This window comes from Erythrolamprus reginae, chromosome 2 (assembly GCF_031021105.1).
Source record: "Erythrolamprus reginae isolate rEryReg1 chromosome 2, rEryReg1.hap1, whole genome shotgun sequence".
In the NCBI taxonomy this organism is placed as follows: domain Eukaryota; kingdom Metazoa; phylum Chordata; class Lepidosauria; order Squamata; family Dipsadidae; genus Erythrolamprus; species Erythrolamprus reginae.
In genome coordinates, this window is record NC_091951.1 from 69,893,681 (window position 1) to 69,913,115 (window position 19,435).

Sequence of the window (19,435 nt, forward strand, 5' to 3'; positions counted from 1 at the left end):
TTTTTAAACGTATTTGCCTCCCAGCATCACCAATAAAGAATATTTGCAGCTCAGGATTGAAATGAGGGTTCTTGGTGCTCTCTGAGCTTGGTTGTTTTCTTGCAAATCATCAATTTGGGTAATGAAACATCTGCAAGAAAACAATCAAGCTCAGAGAGCACCAAGAACTGTCATCCAGGATTATTTTGGGAATATGGGAAGAAAGAGAGATGAGCAGGAGGGAGGGAGAAATTTAAAAAGAAAAAAGAAAGGGGAGAAGGAAGGAAGGAAGGAAGGAAGGAAGGATAGGAGAGAGGAGGACAGAGGAAGGGAGGTAAGGAAGGGGAAGGGAGGAAGGAAGGGGAGGGGAGGAAGGAAGGGGAGGGGAAGGGAAGGGAGGAGGGAGGGAGGGAGGGAGGAAGGAAGAATGGATGGATAGATAGATAGGTAGGTAGGTAGGTAGATAGATAGATAGATAGATAGATAGATAGATAGATAGATAGATAGATAGATAGATAGATAGATAGATAGATAGATAGATAGCAGGGGTGTCAAACTCATGTCATCACGGTGGCGTCACATGACATATCAGGATTGCCCTCCCCCCTTCGCTAAACTGGGTGTGGGGATGGCCAGTGCATGACGCATCTGGCCCATGGGCTTAAAGTTTGACAGCTCTGCTCTAAAGAATTTCCTCACCAATGACCAGGAAATAGAAATGAGGCTTGAGAACTTCAAAAGTTTTAACTTCTAACTTCTGTTAATATTTAATGTTTAAATATTTTAGTATTTTTGCTTTTAGGATTTGACACCTGGCAGTGAGACCTGGTGTATAACTTTTACAAATAAATAAATAAATAAAATTTGTCAGCAACTGATAATATAAAGTCTTGAATTCCTGTTGTGTTTTTTTCCTTAGGCCTTCTTCCCCAAACTTGAATCTGTTACCTCATCTGTATAAGTAAAATAACTTTGTAAGTGAAATAAGTCTGCTTGCACAACCTGCCCACAAATCTCCTTGCACAAGCTACCCATCACAAGAGTTTGGTAACACACAATGCACTTCATTCTCCATCTCCCAGTTTAAATTGCTCTGACCATTTTTTAAAAAAAAAATAATGGTAAGGTTTGATGAAAGTATTCTTAGCAGTATTCTCTAAATAAGAATGTTAATTGAAATAATGAACAAATGGTCCTCAAAGGCTTTATCAGTTCAAAGAAGAAAATCTTTATATTGTTCTCCTTCAAGTGGAAATGTTACAGTAAGGAAGGAGCCAACTAGGCATATAAGATCTTTACCTTTTGGTTCTTTTAAAAAGTTTCTATCTGGAGGATAAAAGGCTTCCTTCGTGAAAGAACTACAGACAATATAGTGATGGAGAACCTATGGCATGGGTGCCACGAGTGGCACGCAAAGCCATATCTGCTGGCAAGCGAGTCGTTGCCTAGTTCAGCTCCAATGTTTATGTGTGTGCTGGCCAGCTGATTTTTGGCTCACATAGAGGCTCTGGGGGGTGTTTTTGGCTTCCAGAGAGCCTCTGGGAGGATGGGGGAGGGCATTTTTACTCTCTCTCGGCTCCAGGGAAGCCTTTGCAGCCTGGGGAGAGCAAAATGTGAGCCTACTGGGCCCACCAGAAGTTGGGAATCAGGGGAATCTGTTTTTGCCCTCCCCATACATTGAATTATGGGTCTGGGCACTCGTGCATGTGCAATAGTGCTCATGCATGTTCTTTCTGCACCCGAGGAAAAAAAGGTTCACCATCACTGATCTATAGCCATGTTGGTGAACCTATGGTACGCATGCCAGAGGCAGCATGCAAAGTCCTCTCTGTGGGCACATTTGCCATGCCATCTTCAGCAGCTCCAGATTGTGTTGCATGCCTGTATGCTGGCCATCTGGCCCAGTGCATATGCATGCCAGCCAGCTGCTCACTTCCGGGTTCCATCACGCACATGCGCACCGGATAGCTGCTATCTTCTGGATTCCGACTATATACACTGCTCAAAAAAATAAAGGGAACACTCGAAGAACACATCCTAGATTTGAATGAATGACATATTCTCATTGAATACTTTGTTCTGTACAAAGTTGAATGTGCACAACAGCATGTGAAATGGATTGTCAATCAGTGCTGCTTCCTAAGTGGACAGATTGATTTCACAGAAGTTTGATTTACTTGGAGTTATATTGTGTTGTTTAAGTGTTCCCTTTATTGTTTTGAGCAGTGTGTATAAATAAGGATTTTATTGTTTTAGTGCAGGGCCAGCTAACCTTTTTGGCACTGAGTGCCAAAACTGGAGCAGGCACATGCCAGAGCACTGGAACCTGGAAGAGAGCAGTGGCCAGTGCACATGTGTGCTGGACCAGCTGTTCAGTGTGCATGCATGTGACGGAATCTGGAAGAGCAGCTAGCTGCCATGCACATGCACACTGGCCAGCTGCTCTCTTCCAGGTTCCAGTGGTCTTGCAGTGGTCTGGCTCCAGTTTTCAGTGCCGAAAAGGTTAGCCGGTATTGATTTATAGGGTGGGTTGTTCAGCCTGATTTAATCATAGCATAAATGAATGCCATTGCATTCAGTTCTATATAAGGATCTACATTAGAAGGACTAGCACTGACAATGTTACCTAGTTTGGGTAATAAATTTGTTTGCAAGAAAATAGGAAAGCTCAGAGGCCATCAAGGACCCTTCATTTTGAACACTAAGCTGTAAATATTCTCCTCTAAACAATTTACTTGTCTGTAATTACTTAGAAACTAACACCTCTGCTCATCGAAATAAAAGTAAAATCATAGATTGCTTCAATTGGAAAATGTCTAAAAATTGTTTTCCTAGACTGATTTTTTGTTTTTCTATTTTCCACCCTCAAGACCTTCTAAGGATAAATAAGTCAATTATCCAATTAAGTTGGGTATGAAAAGGAAGTTGGCTAGTGACCTTGGCAGTTGAAATAGGCTTGGCCTAATTCAGTGCTTCACAATTTTTTTTTGTTATGCTCCCCCATAGGAAGAAGTAAACATTTCACACACACCCCCCCCCCAACTCTCTGCCGGGATACTTGCAATATTTGAGGTATTTTCGCTGAAAAATCTCAAGCAGCTTGTCAGCATGATTGGGATATAATGTGTTTAAGTGACGGTCTTAATTTATTTGGCTTCATGCTGTCTGCTGCCAACATTTCTAGACACAGTAAACATACCAGTCTTTTCTCATCTTCCACCATAGTTGTCACAGTGAAGCCAAGCGCTACATATGCTTTGTTGTATTTCCTCATCTCAGCTTTCGGGAGACTTACATTTGTCTCATTATCTCCATTTCCCTCCTCCTTTCTTTTCATCCCTGTTAAATATCTTTCCGTAGTGTCTCTTAAGGGTTTGTTATCTGCACTTCATATCTCCTGCTCTGTGCTGTGTGCTATTGTTCGGTGCAAAAATACCCCCCTATGCCCTACGGCAAAAAAAAAAAAGTATGTTCCCCGGGGTAACGGGCCACCCTGGCTGCCCCACTATTTGAGAAGCACTGGTCTAATTCGAGTCCAACCCTTTAATTCCGCCTGTGCCAAATGGAGTGTCTCAAAGCCTTGGTTTGATGTCAGAAGCCCTTTCAAAAAAATTATTTTTAGTGTGATAGGAGAAAATACTAAGGCACAATGAATAATTCTACTATTTGTTTCTACATGCACAGAGAAAGAGAGACAGAGAGAAGAGGAAGGGCAGGGATAGCGGGAGAAAGAGACAGAGACAGACATTAAATGTTAATATTAGAAACCAAGAGTATGACTATTTGGATTAGTATCTTGAAAAGTTCAAAGTGGTGATCTCTGGCAAAGGAATCATTCTGGAAATTTTCCCTCATTCCCCAGTTACTCACCATAATAGCATTCACTAGCCGAGTGTGTGTCTCTACTTTCAGTGAAAGTCTCTAACCGATACTGAGAACAGAAAACAGCAAATAATCCATTAACATGAAACTGAGGTCTTAATTCTTTGAAGAGAAATGGCCATCCTCGGAAAGCAAACTGCCTTCTAATGTGGAAATCTCAGGCAACAATTAGCAGAATCTGGCTCTAGACTTTGTTTTGAGAAATTCTAAAATCCAAACCTACTGGCCTGAAATGAAGCAATTACTGCTTTGTTTTTAATTATTCCAAATAATTAAAATTATTTTAATTATTTCATTCACCATGAAATAACTGTCCCCATATAATTAAGTTGTTAGAAGTTTGAGATATTTAGAAGATATCTACACTCCGCGGCCTGCACTGGCTGTTTCCAGTCACAATTCAAAGTGTTGGTAATGACCTTTAAAGCCCTACATGGCATTGGGCCAGAATACATCCAGAACTGCCTTCTACAGCACGAATCCCAGCGGCCGATAAGGTCCCACAGAGTTGGCCTTCTCCAGGTCCCGTCGACCAAACAATGTCATTTGGCGGGCCCCAGAGGAAGAGCCTTCTCTGTGGCAGCCCCGGCCCTCTGGAACCAACTCCCCTCAGAGATTAGAACAGCCCCCACCCTCCTTGTCTTTCGCAAAATACTTAAGACCCACCTTTGTCACCAGGCATGGGGGAGTTAAGTTATCCTTTCCCCCTAGGCTATTACAAGTTATGCATGGTATGTTTGTGTGTGTGTTTGGTTTTTTATTAAAAGGGTTTTTTAGTTGTTTTTATTAATTGGATTGTTCATGTTGTTTTACCACTGTTGTTAGCCGCCCCGAGTCTGCGGAGAGGGGCGGCATACAAATCCATACAAATAATAATAATAATAATAATAATAATAATAATAATAATAATAATATTGATTTTGGATTCTTAAACTGCACATCTACCAATAGATGGCCTTGTGTGACGTACAGACATACAGAGCACAGATTTTCATGGCCACCGCTGATTGGATAATCTAGCAGCGGGAGAAATGAATGGCTGTCAATGGCCAGCTAGGCCGCCCAGATCCCTATAAAGAAGGAATCCCTGAAGTCTGCCAGCAGTTCGTATCATGATCAGCTAAGAGAATAAAAACTGCTGAACTGTATTGTCATCTGTCTCTTTATTCACGCCCACATCTAACACCTTGGATGAGACCTTTCAAGAAATACATAATATAAAACAGGGGTGTTCAACCTTGGCAACTTTAAAATTGTGGATTACAGCTCCCGGAATTCAATGTGTGGCTGGGGAATTCTGGGAGTTGAACTCCACAAGTCTTAAAGTTGCCAAGGTGGGAGACCCCTAATCTAGAGGATAGCATGACATGTTCATTGACTAGATTACAGGGATATGTACTTGGTACCACAATTCTTAGAGCCTCCTTAAAGAAACTGCATCTTTCTCTTGGTTTGCATTGTAGCCAAATAAATGCATGAAAATGCGCATTTAATTGGTGGGCATTGGATTTGTCACTATGTACTGTTTTTTTGCTATTGTTGTGAGCCGCCCCGAGTCTGCAGAGAGGGGCGGCATATAAATCCAATAAATCTAATCTAATCTAATCTAATCTAACTCAAATGGTCCTGCCAAGATGTGACTAGACGCTTCCAAGTAGATAAGGACATATCATTTGGGTCTGTTCTATAGTTACCTCAAAATGTAGTCAGTATGATGTGGGGAAGAAGCCTTATACAGCATTTAGATGTTCATACAATTTTGGAAACATGAAATTTATCATTTTATGAAAATCCTAAAATGTATTGACAATGGAATACAACAAAACTGTCAACGTACAGTATCTTTATCCATTCTCTGCCTTTGAATTGATTGTCTATATACATTTTAAATATGTAAAACTGAATTGCTATTATATATCCATTTCATATTTTATTTTTATCATTCTGTTCCTTCTTTTTTATTTGTATATATTGTTTTGTATTTGAACTGGTCTCCCATTTTCTCTCTTTGGTAAATCATTGCAACATTTCTATTTACGCCTATATTATCTGTATCTAAACGTGTTTAGTATTAAGATGGCGAAATTCCAGGATAGATGCTTGAGCTTCTCAGTGCTGGTGACACTTTTTTTAAATAAACCTTCTTAAAACATTTTGTTAATTGGAAATTAATAACAATAGCAAACATAGGTGTATATAGGTGTGGGGTAAAATCTTACATTCAGTTACTCCAAAAGTTCATTGCTAAGATGCAAACATTCTAAAGAATAAATAGATTTCTGATGCTGGCACTTCTCAATGTTCAATGATGGTTCTTAATTGAAGATATACCTATATTTTTGAGTAATATGGTATGAAATAAGTACAGTAATACCTCGTCTTACGAACCTAATTAGTTCTGGAAGGTGGTTCGTAAGGCAAAAAGTTCGTAACATGAAACAATGTTTCCCATTAGAAACAATGTAAAAGTGATTAATGATTGCAAGGGGGAAAAATATCCAAAATGGCACTCCGCTGGGCGCCGCTGCCCGGCTGTCACCTTTTAAAACAGCCGGGGGGCTTCTCGGCGTTCACCCGAATCCGAACCTGAACTTTTCGGGTTCGAGTTCGGGAGGCCGCCGAGAAGCGCCGCCGCCCACCTGTCACCTTCTTAAACAGCAGGGGGCTTCTCAGCGTTCTCCTGAACCCGAACCCGGAAGTTCAGGTTTGGGTTCCGGAGGCCGCCGAGAAGCGCCCGGCTGTTTCAGAAGGTTACAGCCGGGTGGCGTCACTCGGCGGAGCACCGTTTTTGCAATTTGCGGTGGGTTTGTAAGGCGAAAAAAGTTCATAAGAAGAGGCAAAATTTTTCTGAACCCCGGGTTCGTATCTCGAAGTGTTTGACGGAAACGTGGCCTCCAGGAAGGACATCTTCGTGACGTCAAAGCTCCACCCATGGAATTCCCTATTGGAATTCCCCACCTCCTTTCCAGCCTCCAGATCGGCCGAAAACGCCGCTGCCGATCGCAAAAACAGTGCTCCGCCAAGTGGCGCCACCTGGCTGTAACCTTCTGAAACAGCCGGGTGCTTCTCGGCAGCCTCCAGAACCCGAACTCGAAGTTCCGGGTTCGGGAGAATGCCGAGAAGCCCCCCTACTGTTTAAGAAGGTGACAGGTGGGCGGTGGCGCCCAGCGGAACGCCATTTTGCAATCTGCGGTGGGTTTGTAAGGCGAAAAAAGTTCGTAAGAAGAGGCAAAAACTTTCTGAACCCCGGGTTCATATCTCGAAGTGTTCGTATCATGAGGGGTTCGTATCACGAGGTACCACTGTATATTGCTTAAATAAGTATAATGCTTAATACCTTGACTGGAGACAGCCTAAATGCAATTTTGTTGAAGCACAGGCCAGACTACCTACAATTCAGTCCTCAAGAATACAGCTATGTCCAGTTCCCTAGATACAACTATGGTACGTACTCTGTAAATGTTGAAAGGCGTTAGCTTCTGGACTTTTAAATGCTTTGCAGGGGCAGTCTTATAGCAGCACTTTGTTGCTGTGTACTGGAGAAATGCATCTTTAATCTCTTGTTCAGAGGGAACCAGGGTGCTGAGGGGGAAAAAATAGACATTTGGTTTGAAATAATCATTTAAAAACTTTATATCCTGATGTTCTGATGTTCTGTGTAATTCTATGTAATGAAGTGATGGGATTTAAACTGCTGACCTACAGATCTACAGTCAACTTCAGTGGCCTGCAGTACAGCACTCAACCTGCTGCGCCACCCCTGTTCTTGTTTCCAACTTAGGTAAATGCATCCATTTTATTTTACTTTATTATATAATATTTTATTGTATATAAACATCCAAGGCTCCCTCTTTGAGGGAGACGGGCAGTTCAGAAATGTGAAATCTATATATACTGTATGTATGTATGTATGTATGTATCAGTGATGGTCCACTACCGGAACGGTAAGGTGCTACGTTCCGGTAGAGATTTTTGGGATGCACATGCAGCTGTGGATCCCCAATGCACACCTGTGTGCACCCACATGAGATTTGGCTTCTGCACATGTGCAGCAAACAAAATCTCATGTGAAGATGCTCACACGAGTGAGATTTCAGCAATTTTCTCCAATTTTTTGCTTCTGCAAATGCATGGAAGCAAAAATCACCGAAATCCTACTCTCACACTTATTCTCACATGAGATTTTGCTTGCGGCACATGTGCAGAAGCCAAACCTCACGCCGACAGGTGTGCGCATATGGCAGACACATGTATGCCCACGATGGCTTCAGAGGGTGCACTGATAGCGTTGAAGACAGCAGTCCTTTGCTAGAATGTATGTATGTATGTATAAATGTGTGTGTGTGTACATTTGTGTACACAGTTTTACACAAACACACACACACACACACACCCTAAACTCACATTTCTGAACTGCTCATGCCCCTCAAAGAGAGAATCTTAGATGATAATTTAATAATATATTGCAGAAAATGGTTTTCAGATTTTAAAGTTTCACCACATATGTCAGCATCATGTTTGGTGGGATCAATGTTGAGCTGTTTCTGAATTGCCCACATTTGGATCACATTTGTACAATAGATATGTATTCTGTTACTCAAAGGAGTATTATATATAAGCTGTCAGGGCAAAAGCATAATTTATTAAGGCCTCTGGACTGCCACATTTAAATGCTTTAGAATGTTTCTTGCTGTGGGAATATGGGAAGGGTGGCTGCATGGCATGACACATTCCTTTTAGGTTCTCAAGATCTGAAGAGTCATTGAACTATTTTATGTTCTACACACATACACATACAGTATATACCCACAAATTTACTGCAGGTAAAAAACAAAGGGGGGGGGAATAAAGGAAGAAATTGCATTAGCATACAATGCATTTAGAAATAATGATATCAGAGGGATTGGAACATTTTGTCTTATTTCTTGGGCTCATGCATGTGAAGAGGAGTTATGTGTAGGAATAAGTTCAAGATCCTCTATAACCTTCATTGTGTATTATTCTGTATTGGACTAACTAACTAACTAACTAAATCAATCAATCAATAAACAAATAAATAAATAAATTTTATCTAGTGTTTTTATCAATGCTACTAAGGTGGTATTCTGTCTATTTGTGTAAAACATCCTGTCTATTTGCATAAAACAGCAAAACAAAGTTAGTCAAATAATATTCATACTTTGAATCATTTAGATGTCGAGGTGGCAGCTGATCAAGTAAGTCAGACACAGAATTGTTTCCTGCAATGCAAGAAGAGGTAAAATAATATTAAATAACATAGGAAATTTTCTTTTCTTTTCTTCTACATCCATTCCACAATAATATAAGCACTATATACTGTTCAGGAATTGAATCTTGAAAATATAGCTCATGTGTGCTTGTCCTCCAGATATACTAGAGAGTTGTAGCTAGTAGCAATGGTATGATGACTGACTATTCTAGAATTGTGGATAGCCAGGAAACTAACCATGATAGAGATATGCAGGAATCATTAGCCAGGCAAAATGGGGCTGAAACATAGTTTCATAGCAGAAGCCTCCCTAATTCACAACTATGTGGAGAAGAAGGTAGAGTATAATTGGATTTGCAAGATTCTGTAGTTATAGAGAATTTTAATAAAGGTCATATTAGTTTTATAGGAATTGATTTCCTGGTCCGGTTTGTTTAGTAAGGATGAGAGAAAGTCATAAATCCACTGGGTTTAACATACGAGGCCATACGAGGAAAGGTTGCTGGAACTGGGCATGGATAGTCTAGTAAAAAGAAGGGCTAGGGGAGACATGATAGCTGTATACAGGTACTTAAGGGGTTGCCATGGAGAGGAGGGGGACACACTATTTTTCAGGGCACCAGAGGGCCGGACAAGGAACAACGGTTGGAAGCTGACCAAGGAAAGATTCAACCTGGAAATAAGAAAGAACTTCCTGACGGTGAGAGCGATCAACCAGTGGAACGGCCTGCCAGCGGAGGTTGTGAACTTCCCAACTTTTGCTATTTAGCTGGAGTGCTGTAGGATTTCCTGCTCAAGCAGGGGGTTGAACTTGATGACCTGTAAGGTCCCTTTCAACTCTAATAATAAATAAATAAATAAGAAGAGCCATGCTGAATCAGGCCAAAGTCCATCGAGTCCAGCATTCTGTGTCACACAGTGGCCCACCAATTGTACATGGGGATCTTGAGTAGAAAGAGAAGGCAAAATCCTCCCTTTTCCTTGACCCCCAACAAATGGTACAGGGAATCCTGCCTGCCTCAACCAACATAGAGGTGGCACATGGACATCCAATTTGAAGAGAAGAAGAAAAAACTGATTTATTTACCGTATTGAAAAATATGTGAAGGTTGTGTATTATTATGACTGCAGTTATCTGTTTGGAAATCTGGCAAATTGGCCAGGGGAAAGTATGTCAACAAAAGATGTTTGTATATGAACTACAAACAGATATGATTATGGAATTAGGAAAGCATTCTAGGAGAAATGTGGTAGGAATTTGTGATTATTCTGGTAAAATATGCCCAATCCTATTGTTTTATGCTAAAAAGCTTGGTTGATCAATGTAAAGGCAATGGCTGAAGGAAATCCTGACATGTAGGCTGCACAAAAATAGAATTAGTACAGAACTTTAAAATATAAAAACAATTTCTACAGACTGTCAAACTGTTTTTGTTAAAATAAAAACATTTTCATACTAAAAAAACTAAAAAAAACCTTTTCCATTGAAAAAGAGAAAGTTACAAATTATTCTAAAAATTACATACTGATTGTCAATAATGTTTAAGAACTGCAAAGCAAAATATCTAAAAATGCAATTCTTTTATATATTTAAATCAAAATTCTATAAATGTTCCTCAAATGTTTGAACATAGAAGAAGAAAAGAGGGCCATTTTCTCATACAAGATATTGTGTTATTTGTTCACAGCTACGTGAAAACGCAAATGCCAATTCTTTAGCTGGCCTTGGTCTTATATGCATCAATTTATTATTATTATTATTATTATTATTATTATTATTATTATTATTATTATTATTGTTGTTGTTATTGTTGTTATTGTTGTTATTGTTGTTATTGTTGTTTGTTTGTTTGTTTGTTTGTTTATTGGATTTATATGCCGCCCCTCTCTCTGTTGTTGTTGTTGTTGGAAAAGGAAGAAGAAAAGAATAAAAAGAAAGGATAATATAGTAGTACAGTTGATTTAAGGGGTAAGTCAAGTATGTATAAACACATTTTACTTACCATTCTTTCCTGAACCTTGTTTTTTATCTATAGATCCATTGTTCAACAGTTCATAAGGAGGTGCGGAAGCTCCTTCAAAAAGAGATGAATGACTAGATGTCTCTGCAACAGAGAAAGATGTTATAGAAAGAAACACAAGTAGAAGTCTTCCCACTTGAAGTAGACCCAGAGACAGGGTTTTGAGCAATCGGTACTTTTATTCAGCTCAGAGAACAAGTGACAGCTCAGCAAGGTAAAGTGACAATTCAGCGAGTACCGACTGACTCTGCCTGGAGAAACCGCTTCTTTTATACTTTTGCGGTTCCCGCCAAAGCTAGAGCCGGCCGCGTCTGAGCCAATCAGGAGCGACTTCCTGCTTGGGCTCAGACAGCGCTGGAAAGAGGAACAAACTATTTACAGAGTTACAAGGTAGCCATTTCAGGATACAACACCCCTCCCCTCATAGTTGGACTCATCCATCAAGAAAGCCATGTGACGAAGTCGTCCAATCGGTGAGGCCTCCGAGGCTCTCGCGCTGACCTGCGCAGTTCAATTTCTCCTTCGCCACTGACTGTGGAGGATGGCTCGCCGCTGTTCTCCCGGTGCGGCGGACTTGGCCTGGCAGGCCCAACGAAGGCTTCGGAGGACGAGGATGGCTCGGCGTCGCTGGATGGTTCCCCCTGGCCCGATAAGTCTCTTTGCGTGTTTCTTAGTTCGGGCAATGTACTAAAGTCTGTTGAAGGGGGAGAGTCCATGTCAGCGGGTTGTGGCAATTGATTTTCAGCTCGTTTCCGAATGTGGTCTATGTGTCGTTTCCACAAACGACCATCCTCTAGTTTAACAACATAAGTCTTGGGTGCGTTTTGCTTAACAATAATTCCCTTCATCCAGTTTACATTTCCATCAAAACATTTTACATATACATTTTGTCCCAAATACATTTCTCTTTCTGGTTTCATACACATTTGGTTATTATTAACACAGAACCTTGGATTTAACCTGTCTAATGGTGACCTCAACTTCCTTCCCATCAATAACTCTGCAGGGCTTACATGTGTGTGCGAGTTAGGGGTAATGTGCTGGGTTAGTAAGAATTGGTCCAAGTTTTGTTGCACATCCCCAGGGCCTGACCTGTGCAATGCCTCCTTTGCCACCCGTACGTAACGTTCTGCCAACCCGTTAGCCCAGGGCGAGTAAGGCGAGATGAGGGCATGCCTGACCCCTAGGCCATCTAGGAATAATTCGAATTGCCTGGCTGTTAGCTGTGGCCCATTGTCAGACACTAAGAGATCAGGGCAACCATGGGATGCAAACAGTCTGCTCAATACCTTGATAGTGGCACTTGTGGTTATGTTGTTCATTGCTATTATTTCCAACCATTTGGAGAAGGCATCAACCACTATTAAAAAATACTGAGACCCCACTGGGCCAGCAAAATCAATGTGGATCCTAGACCAAGGACCAGCAGGCTGTTCCCACTCAGCCGGAGTTGTTTTGGGGGGACTGGGCCTTGACTCTTGGCACGGGTCACACTTTGAAACCCAACTTTCAATATCAGCATCTAGCCCTGGCCACCATAAATGCCCCCTTGCTAGGCTCTTCATCCTGACAATCCCAGGATGGCCCACGTGTAACATTTTGAGTACCTTTTCCCTTAGGCGTTTGGGGATGATCACTCTATCCCCCCACAGCAAACAACCTTTTACATACGATAATTCAAGCCTTTTGTTTTTAAAATCACACAATTCAGGTTTAACAATATCATTTTGCCATCCCTTTAGAACACAGTTCACCACTTGTTTAAGGATTTGATCTTGCTGCGTGTGTGCAGCTACCTCTTTTGCTGTGGTTAGTGGGTTTTCCTCGAGTTCTATCATTAGCACATCTGTGGAAGGAACAGGGTCTTCCACTAAGTCTGCTATGGGGCATCTGCTGAGGCCGTCTGCATGATTGATTTCCTTCCCCCCCTTGTGGGTGAGCTCATACTGATACCCTGAGAGGAAAAGAGCCCATCTGATTAGTCTTGGAGACATAAAAGGTGGAGTGGGCTTGTTGGGGGCTAGCAGGCCTAGTAGGGGTTTGTGGTCAGTGACTAGCTCAAAGCTTCTTCCAAAAATGTAATTGTGAAACTTCTTCACCCCTGCCACTAATGCTAGAGCCTCCTTGTCTAACTGGCTATAATTCCTCTCTGTGCTGGTCATGGTTCTTGAAAAAAATGCTATTGGGGCCTCTGTCTTATTAGGTAGAACGTGAGCTAAGACTCCTCCTATGCCGTACGGCGAAGCGTCGCAGGTGAGCCTAATGGGTAGTGAAGCACTATATTGGACTACTACACTTTTCGAAGTTAATAAATTTTTTATTTGAGAAAAAGCTTCACGTTCAGTTTTCCCCCATGTCCAGCGGGCTTCCTTCTGGAGTAAACGATGGAGAGGCTCTGCTACTGTTGCCTTCTGCTTTAAAAAAACGGAATAAAAATTAAGGAGGCCCAAAAATGCCTGCAACTCATTCTTATCTCGTGGCTCTGGGGCTTCTCTAATTGCTCTCAGCTTCTCTGTTGTGGGGTGGATACCTTCTTTATCTATTTTATACCCAAGGAATTCAATACTGTTAGTTCCCCAGACACATTTATCAGGCTTGATTCGTAACCCTTTGTCCTGTAGCCTCTTAAGTACTTCCCTTATTCTTTTGTTCACTTGTTCCTGGTTTTCCCCTGCAATTAAGATGTCATCAAAATATGGAATTGCCCCATTTACTCCTGACAATAGGCGTTCCATGATGCTCTGGAATATTCCTGGGGCTATGCTTACCCCAAACTGTAACCTCGTGCATTTGAAAGCCCCCCTGTGCGTTACAATCGTTTGAGCATTTGCTGTTTGTTCATCGACCGGAAGTTGCTGGTAAGCCTGCGCCAGGTCGATCTTTGCGAACCTTTTTCCCTCCCCCAGGGAGTGTAAGAGTTGTTGCACAACCGGGATGGGGTAGGGGTGGTGTTGGAGTGCCTTATTCAGGGTTGATTTGTAATCAGCGCAAACTCTTAAAGAGCCATCTGGCTTCAGGGGTGTCACTATGGGAGTTTCCCATGGCCCCTGTTCCACAGGGACCAAAATACCTTGACTAATGAGTTTGTCCAGCTGCATGTCTAGCTTGGGGAGAAGCGGAAGGGGGACCCTGCGAGGTTTCAGTCTAACCGGTGGGACCTTGGGGTCAATAGAGAAAGATATAGGGGGTCCCTTATACAATCCCAAGGTGGGGCTGAACACTTCAGGGAACTCTTTCACAAAGTTAGGCATATTATCACAGTTTACATTACACACACCCGAAATTTCGATCCCCAACGGTTCCATCCACGCTAGACCCAGCAGGGAGTGTTTGGCCCCCGTCACAATAAGCATGGGAAGGGTACATTTAACATTCTTAAATGCAATAGGTACATTTGCTGTTCCCAGGACCGAGATTACCCCCCCTTGGAAGTCTCTGATCACCAAAGAGGTTTGAGTTAGGTCAGCCTTAGACACATTAGGCATATATAGTTTAAATTTTTCCCAGGGCATGATGGTATATCTCGAGCCCGTATCCAGCTCCATTGAGCAAGGCTGGTTATTTAGTAACAATGAGATAACAATTTTAGCCCCCTTTTTGGTTGCCGTGTTATTCACGGAAAATTGAGAGTTACCTCTATTGTAGTCGCGGTTAGCGGTTGAGTAGTTCCTTTGACCCGAGTTGCGGAACGGTCTCCTTTCTCGCGATTGGGGGGGCTGGTTTTGAGGTCGCTGGTATTGTTGTGTGGCAAAAGTTTCTTCTGGTGCCGTTGCCCTGCATGCGATGGCGATGTGGCCTCTCCGGTTGCAACGGCGGCAAGTAGCGTCTCGGAAGGGGCATCGATGGCGCTGGTGATTTCCCCGGCAGCCCGCGCAGGGGGCTGGGTGAGTAGCTCTAGGGTGTCTCGGCTGGTCTTGCAGGAGGAGGCAGTTGTCCCCGTTGCTAGTTGGCTGGCTGAGGTCGTCTGTTCCCACGGCGCTGGGAGACTCGGCGTCGATTTTGGCAATGATTTCTCGCCTTCCGTGCTCTTTTAATTCTCTTGCCGCTGCGTCGGCTGCTTCCGCGGTCTGCGCTAATTTAATTACGGTTTGTAGAGTCGGCTCTTCTTCGGTGAGGAGTTTATTTCTCACTGTGTTGCTCTTCATGCCGAAAACCAAGGCGTCGGTGAGGCGAGCTTCTGGGTCTTTAAACTTGCATTGAGCAAGTACCGTTCGAAGCCGCGTTGTAAATTGGCTGATCGACTCGGTTTCTCTCTGAGCCATCATGTGGAATTGATGCCGGTAAACCATGGCTGGTCTGGTTGGTTTGAAATGGCTCGCTAGTTTCTGTTGAAGTACGTCCCACGCTGTGGTTCTTGCTTGTTCTGGTTCGGTGAGAGTTTGGGCAAGTCTACGGATCTCTGCGCCGCAGTAGTTGAGAAAAATAGCCCGTCTGCGATCGGCTCCGGCGTCCTGCATTCCCGCCGCCTCGAGGAAGATCTCGAAGGTGGCCATGTACTCGTCCCATGTCATTTTCTCGGGATCGAAGAGTTCCGGAGCCTGGCCGATCTGGATTTTGTCCATGTTGCACGCGAAGTTCTTCCGTTCGTTCGTCGCCAGTGAAGTAGACCCAGAGACAGGGTTTTGAGCAATCGGTACTTTTATTCAGCTCAGAGAACAAGTGACAGCTCAGCAAGGTAAAGTGACAATTCAGCGAGTACCGACTGACTCTGCCTGGAGAAACCGCTTCTTTTATACTTTTGCGGTTCCCGCCAAAGCTAGAGCCGGCCGCGTCTGAGCCAATCAGGAGCGACTTCCTGCTTGGGCTCAGACAGCGCTGGAAAGAGGAACAAACTATTTACAGAGTTACAAGGTAGCCATTTCAGGATACAACACCACTTACTGTTGATGAGTGATCCTGGACATAGGCAATTTAGAGCTCTGAAAGTTATCACCAATACATGGAAAGTTCCAGGAAATAAACTGACAATCAGTTAAATATTTCAGGTAGATGTAGCATGATCCCATAACCAAGCATATACTAAAATTCTACTACAACATGAACAGGTGAAATTTTCAAACGTACTTTCAAGGTATCCCAAACAGAGACTATTGTGATTATTCAGCAGGTATATAACAGGTATTGCCATAGACAAAGCTATTTTTTTGTGTTGCTCATAGTCAAGGTTATTTCTTTCAAGAATGGACACAGCAAATATATCAATATAACTTGGACTGCAACCTGGTTCTTACCTAAAAAATGTTCAGTCCAAAATTCAGAATCCTTTCTCTTTCCAACAGGAATCTCCTCCATCTTAACTGAATTAAAGCATAACCTAGTATTCCGAGTTTTACCAGCTTCAGCACCAATTCAAGACATCAAAAATTTCTGAACAATAGATGAAAGGAATAAGTCCACATATACTATGTATGTCTTATTCCATACAAATCTTTCCAAACTTCCAGAAGTGCAAAAGAAAAATAGCCACGCCGTTCTGCAAACTATGATACTCATGTAACTAATATTCCAATTAGGCTATGGAAAACGATCTCATTTCATTTCAGAGGAACTTTGAATTTTATCTGCTGTCTGACTTTCCTTTTTGTATGACCAACCTAGCAGCATTCTGATCACTAAATGCCCCTCCTGAATTTAGCTTTAAGCAATTCATAAGTAAAAGAAGTTTGAATTGAAGCTCTCTTCTCACATACCTAGCATGCCTGCTGTATTCTAAACATTCTAAGTAAGTACCCTCTGTAGTGCATGGAATATTCCACATATACTCTGAGTCTGAAGCTCAAATAAAATGAGTAAATTTGCTGTTGCTACAATCAAAGTGTTTTGAAAGGTCAAAGGAAGAGCAAATATGTAAACCTAACACTACCACTTTTTTCCCCGACACTGGAAGTTACAACGATTGCATAAGAGGACTATATTAGAGAAAGTTTGTGAATTGCAGTTAATTATATATGTGAAGTTGCAAATTGTAGTTTCAGTAGAGAATATGTCTGAGCAAGAGGAATAAACCTGCAACTGTTTGTAGTGTATTGTGCAACAAAGGAAGAATGTTGTTTTGTGAGACTGGACATAATGTTCAGGCTCTTGTACATAGATATCTTTAAAAGATTTCATCCAAATATCAAAAGGATCAAACATTTTTTTTCTCTATTTATTTCCAAGCCAAGAATTTAATAAAAATCACCACACAATCAGTGGAGAGTCAAAATAAATAGGTTTATTCAATCAAAAGTTGCAACTGCTCTATCATACATTCTTCCTTTTGTGCAACATTTCTTTCTTTCCATAGACTGCTAAAATAGAAATTTCCTTATCTTAGAGTTACAGGAAACTTCCTTATTTATGCTGAAACAGATGCCTCTTCATGTAGTGCTAAAACAATGGACATTCTGTTTTTCCTATACACATGTTTTTCTATACATAAGATATAAGTCTTCCTTTATATGTGTTTTGATATGTGGTATATTCATTTGTTTATATTGTCAGGAACCAGCATTACTGTCTTCTCTTTATAATATTTTCTTATTGTAAAAATGTCAGAAAAATATTCCAGTTTCACCATAGACAGTTTTTTAGATTTGTGGGCACAAAGGCAATTTAATCTAGTTCAGTTGAAGCAGACAACAGATAGCACAAGATTTTTCTGTTATAAGAATATACTATATTCAATTTACAACAGGAGAGATGATTGAAATCTCACTTTTAGTTTTAAACTAATTGTTGTGCATCAATACTTCAGGAAACTGGAGTTTATTTCTCCTTTTTATAATTATATAAAGAAAAAAAGATGCCTATAAATTAAATTAGTTTGGTCATCTGTGTTGGAGAAAAAAGAAGGAATTTTATAAATTGCTACTGTTGTAATCATAGATTTATAAGCACTGAAATTAAGGAATAAGACATTGCTGGAGAGTGATGTTTAAGCCTAATTATGTGCCGATTAAAATCTTAATTCTCCTCTATGGAAAGGCAGCCCAGGCTGAGCAAGCATTCTGCAGAATCATGACCATGTATGGAAAGCATTTAAAGAAAACATATAGAACTTCCATATAAGGAAATATATGGTATGCATTACTGACATTCCTTTGCAATCACACAACCATGGGAAAAGGCAAGGAATGTAAGAAGTTTGCCTTATATGGTGCTGGTTTAAATGTATGTGGCATTTGCTAATTGGTCATTCTGTACCACATGTCAGAACTGTCAATACACAATAAATAGGAGACACCTGGATCCATTCTGGGTCGTCCTCCCAAAAACTTTCTCTCTGTCGCTTCATTCTGATGTGACTATCAAGGCATGCTGTGCCTTTCCCGAAGGCGACCCACTGAAGGAGGGCTGCATGCCTTCATGCTACAGAAGTCTAAGCAACTTTAAACAAGCCAAATAAAAAAGTAATATTATCTCTTTCTTGAAAAGAAGAAAAATTTGAATTTTGGAGCCCACTATATTAGGATAATAACAGCATCACAATATTTCAAGCATTCACAATTGTGGATGGAAAATTATCTCCCCAAATAGCATATTTGGAAACAAATCAAAGACACGGAAGGGCATAAAATATCTCTGCCCATTGATCTCTAAGAATAAAATTAATACCATGGTATTATCCTTAGGGCCAGAGCACAGTTAGAAATAAATTATTACTGTGGTGGCTTATCAATTAGGACTAGATGAGTAGCAAATTTATTCACACACATTAGTTCCATTGATACTTTTCCTTAAGCAATTAAGGAAGGATCAATTAAATCTCAATCTTTTAAAAATGCAATTGTTAATATTTGGGACCACTTAGCTTATATGTTGCCAGAATATACCTTGTGATGTATACAGATGGTATGGTTCAGGAATTATTTATTTGTAACCAAAAAAAGGCTCAAATGCCTAATTAAAATATAATCTAAAATTTAGCATTAAATAAAACAGTTTAGAAATAACATATTTTATAAATAAAACACTCAAAATCTCAAATTATTGATGTTATAAAAGACCTTGCTTTTATAGCTATGGCTAAAAATGTGACTATTGCATCTGAAATCTCGGGATTATCATATTTAAATAAAATCTGAATGTATTCCGAAATCTCTCTTCTGGTTTTAATTTTAAAATAGGCCCAATAATATCCTGCCAAATATTTATAAAATTCACAATTTAATAAAATATGACCCTCTCTTTCTAGATCAATAGTATTACAAGGACAAAATCTTTCAGAAATGGCATTTTTTTAAAAAAAAAAATCTATCATAGAGTACATTTGATAGCAATTTAATCTGACTTTCAAAAGGGCTACTATGTATTGACTTAAATATAAACTATTAAGATATTA

General features: G+C 40.9%; 1 protein-coding gene across 1 annotated transcript in view; it reads right to left on the reverse strand.

Moving 5' to 3' along the window:
* Nucleotides 1-19,435, reverse strand: part of LOC139158441 (protein SSUH2 homolog) — a 49,936-nt gene that overhangs the window by 23,709 nt on the left and 6,792 nt on the right. Inside the window, exons 3-6 of the mRNA XM_070735751.1 lie at nt 11,095-11,196; nt 9,041-9,101; nt 7,314-7,443; nt 3,850-3,910 (exon numbers count right to left, since the gene is read on the reverse strand). Of these exons, the coding sequence (XP_070591852.1) occupies nt 3,850-3,910; nt 7,314-7,443; nt 9,041-9,101; nt 11,095-11,196 (354 nt within the window). The remainder of the gene's footprint in view (nt 1-3,849; nt 3,911-7,313; nt 7,444-9,040; nt 9,102-11,094; nt 11,197-19,435) is intronic.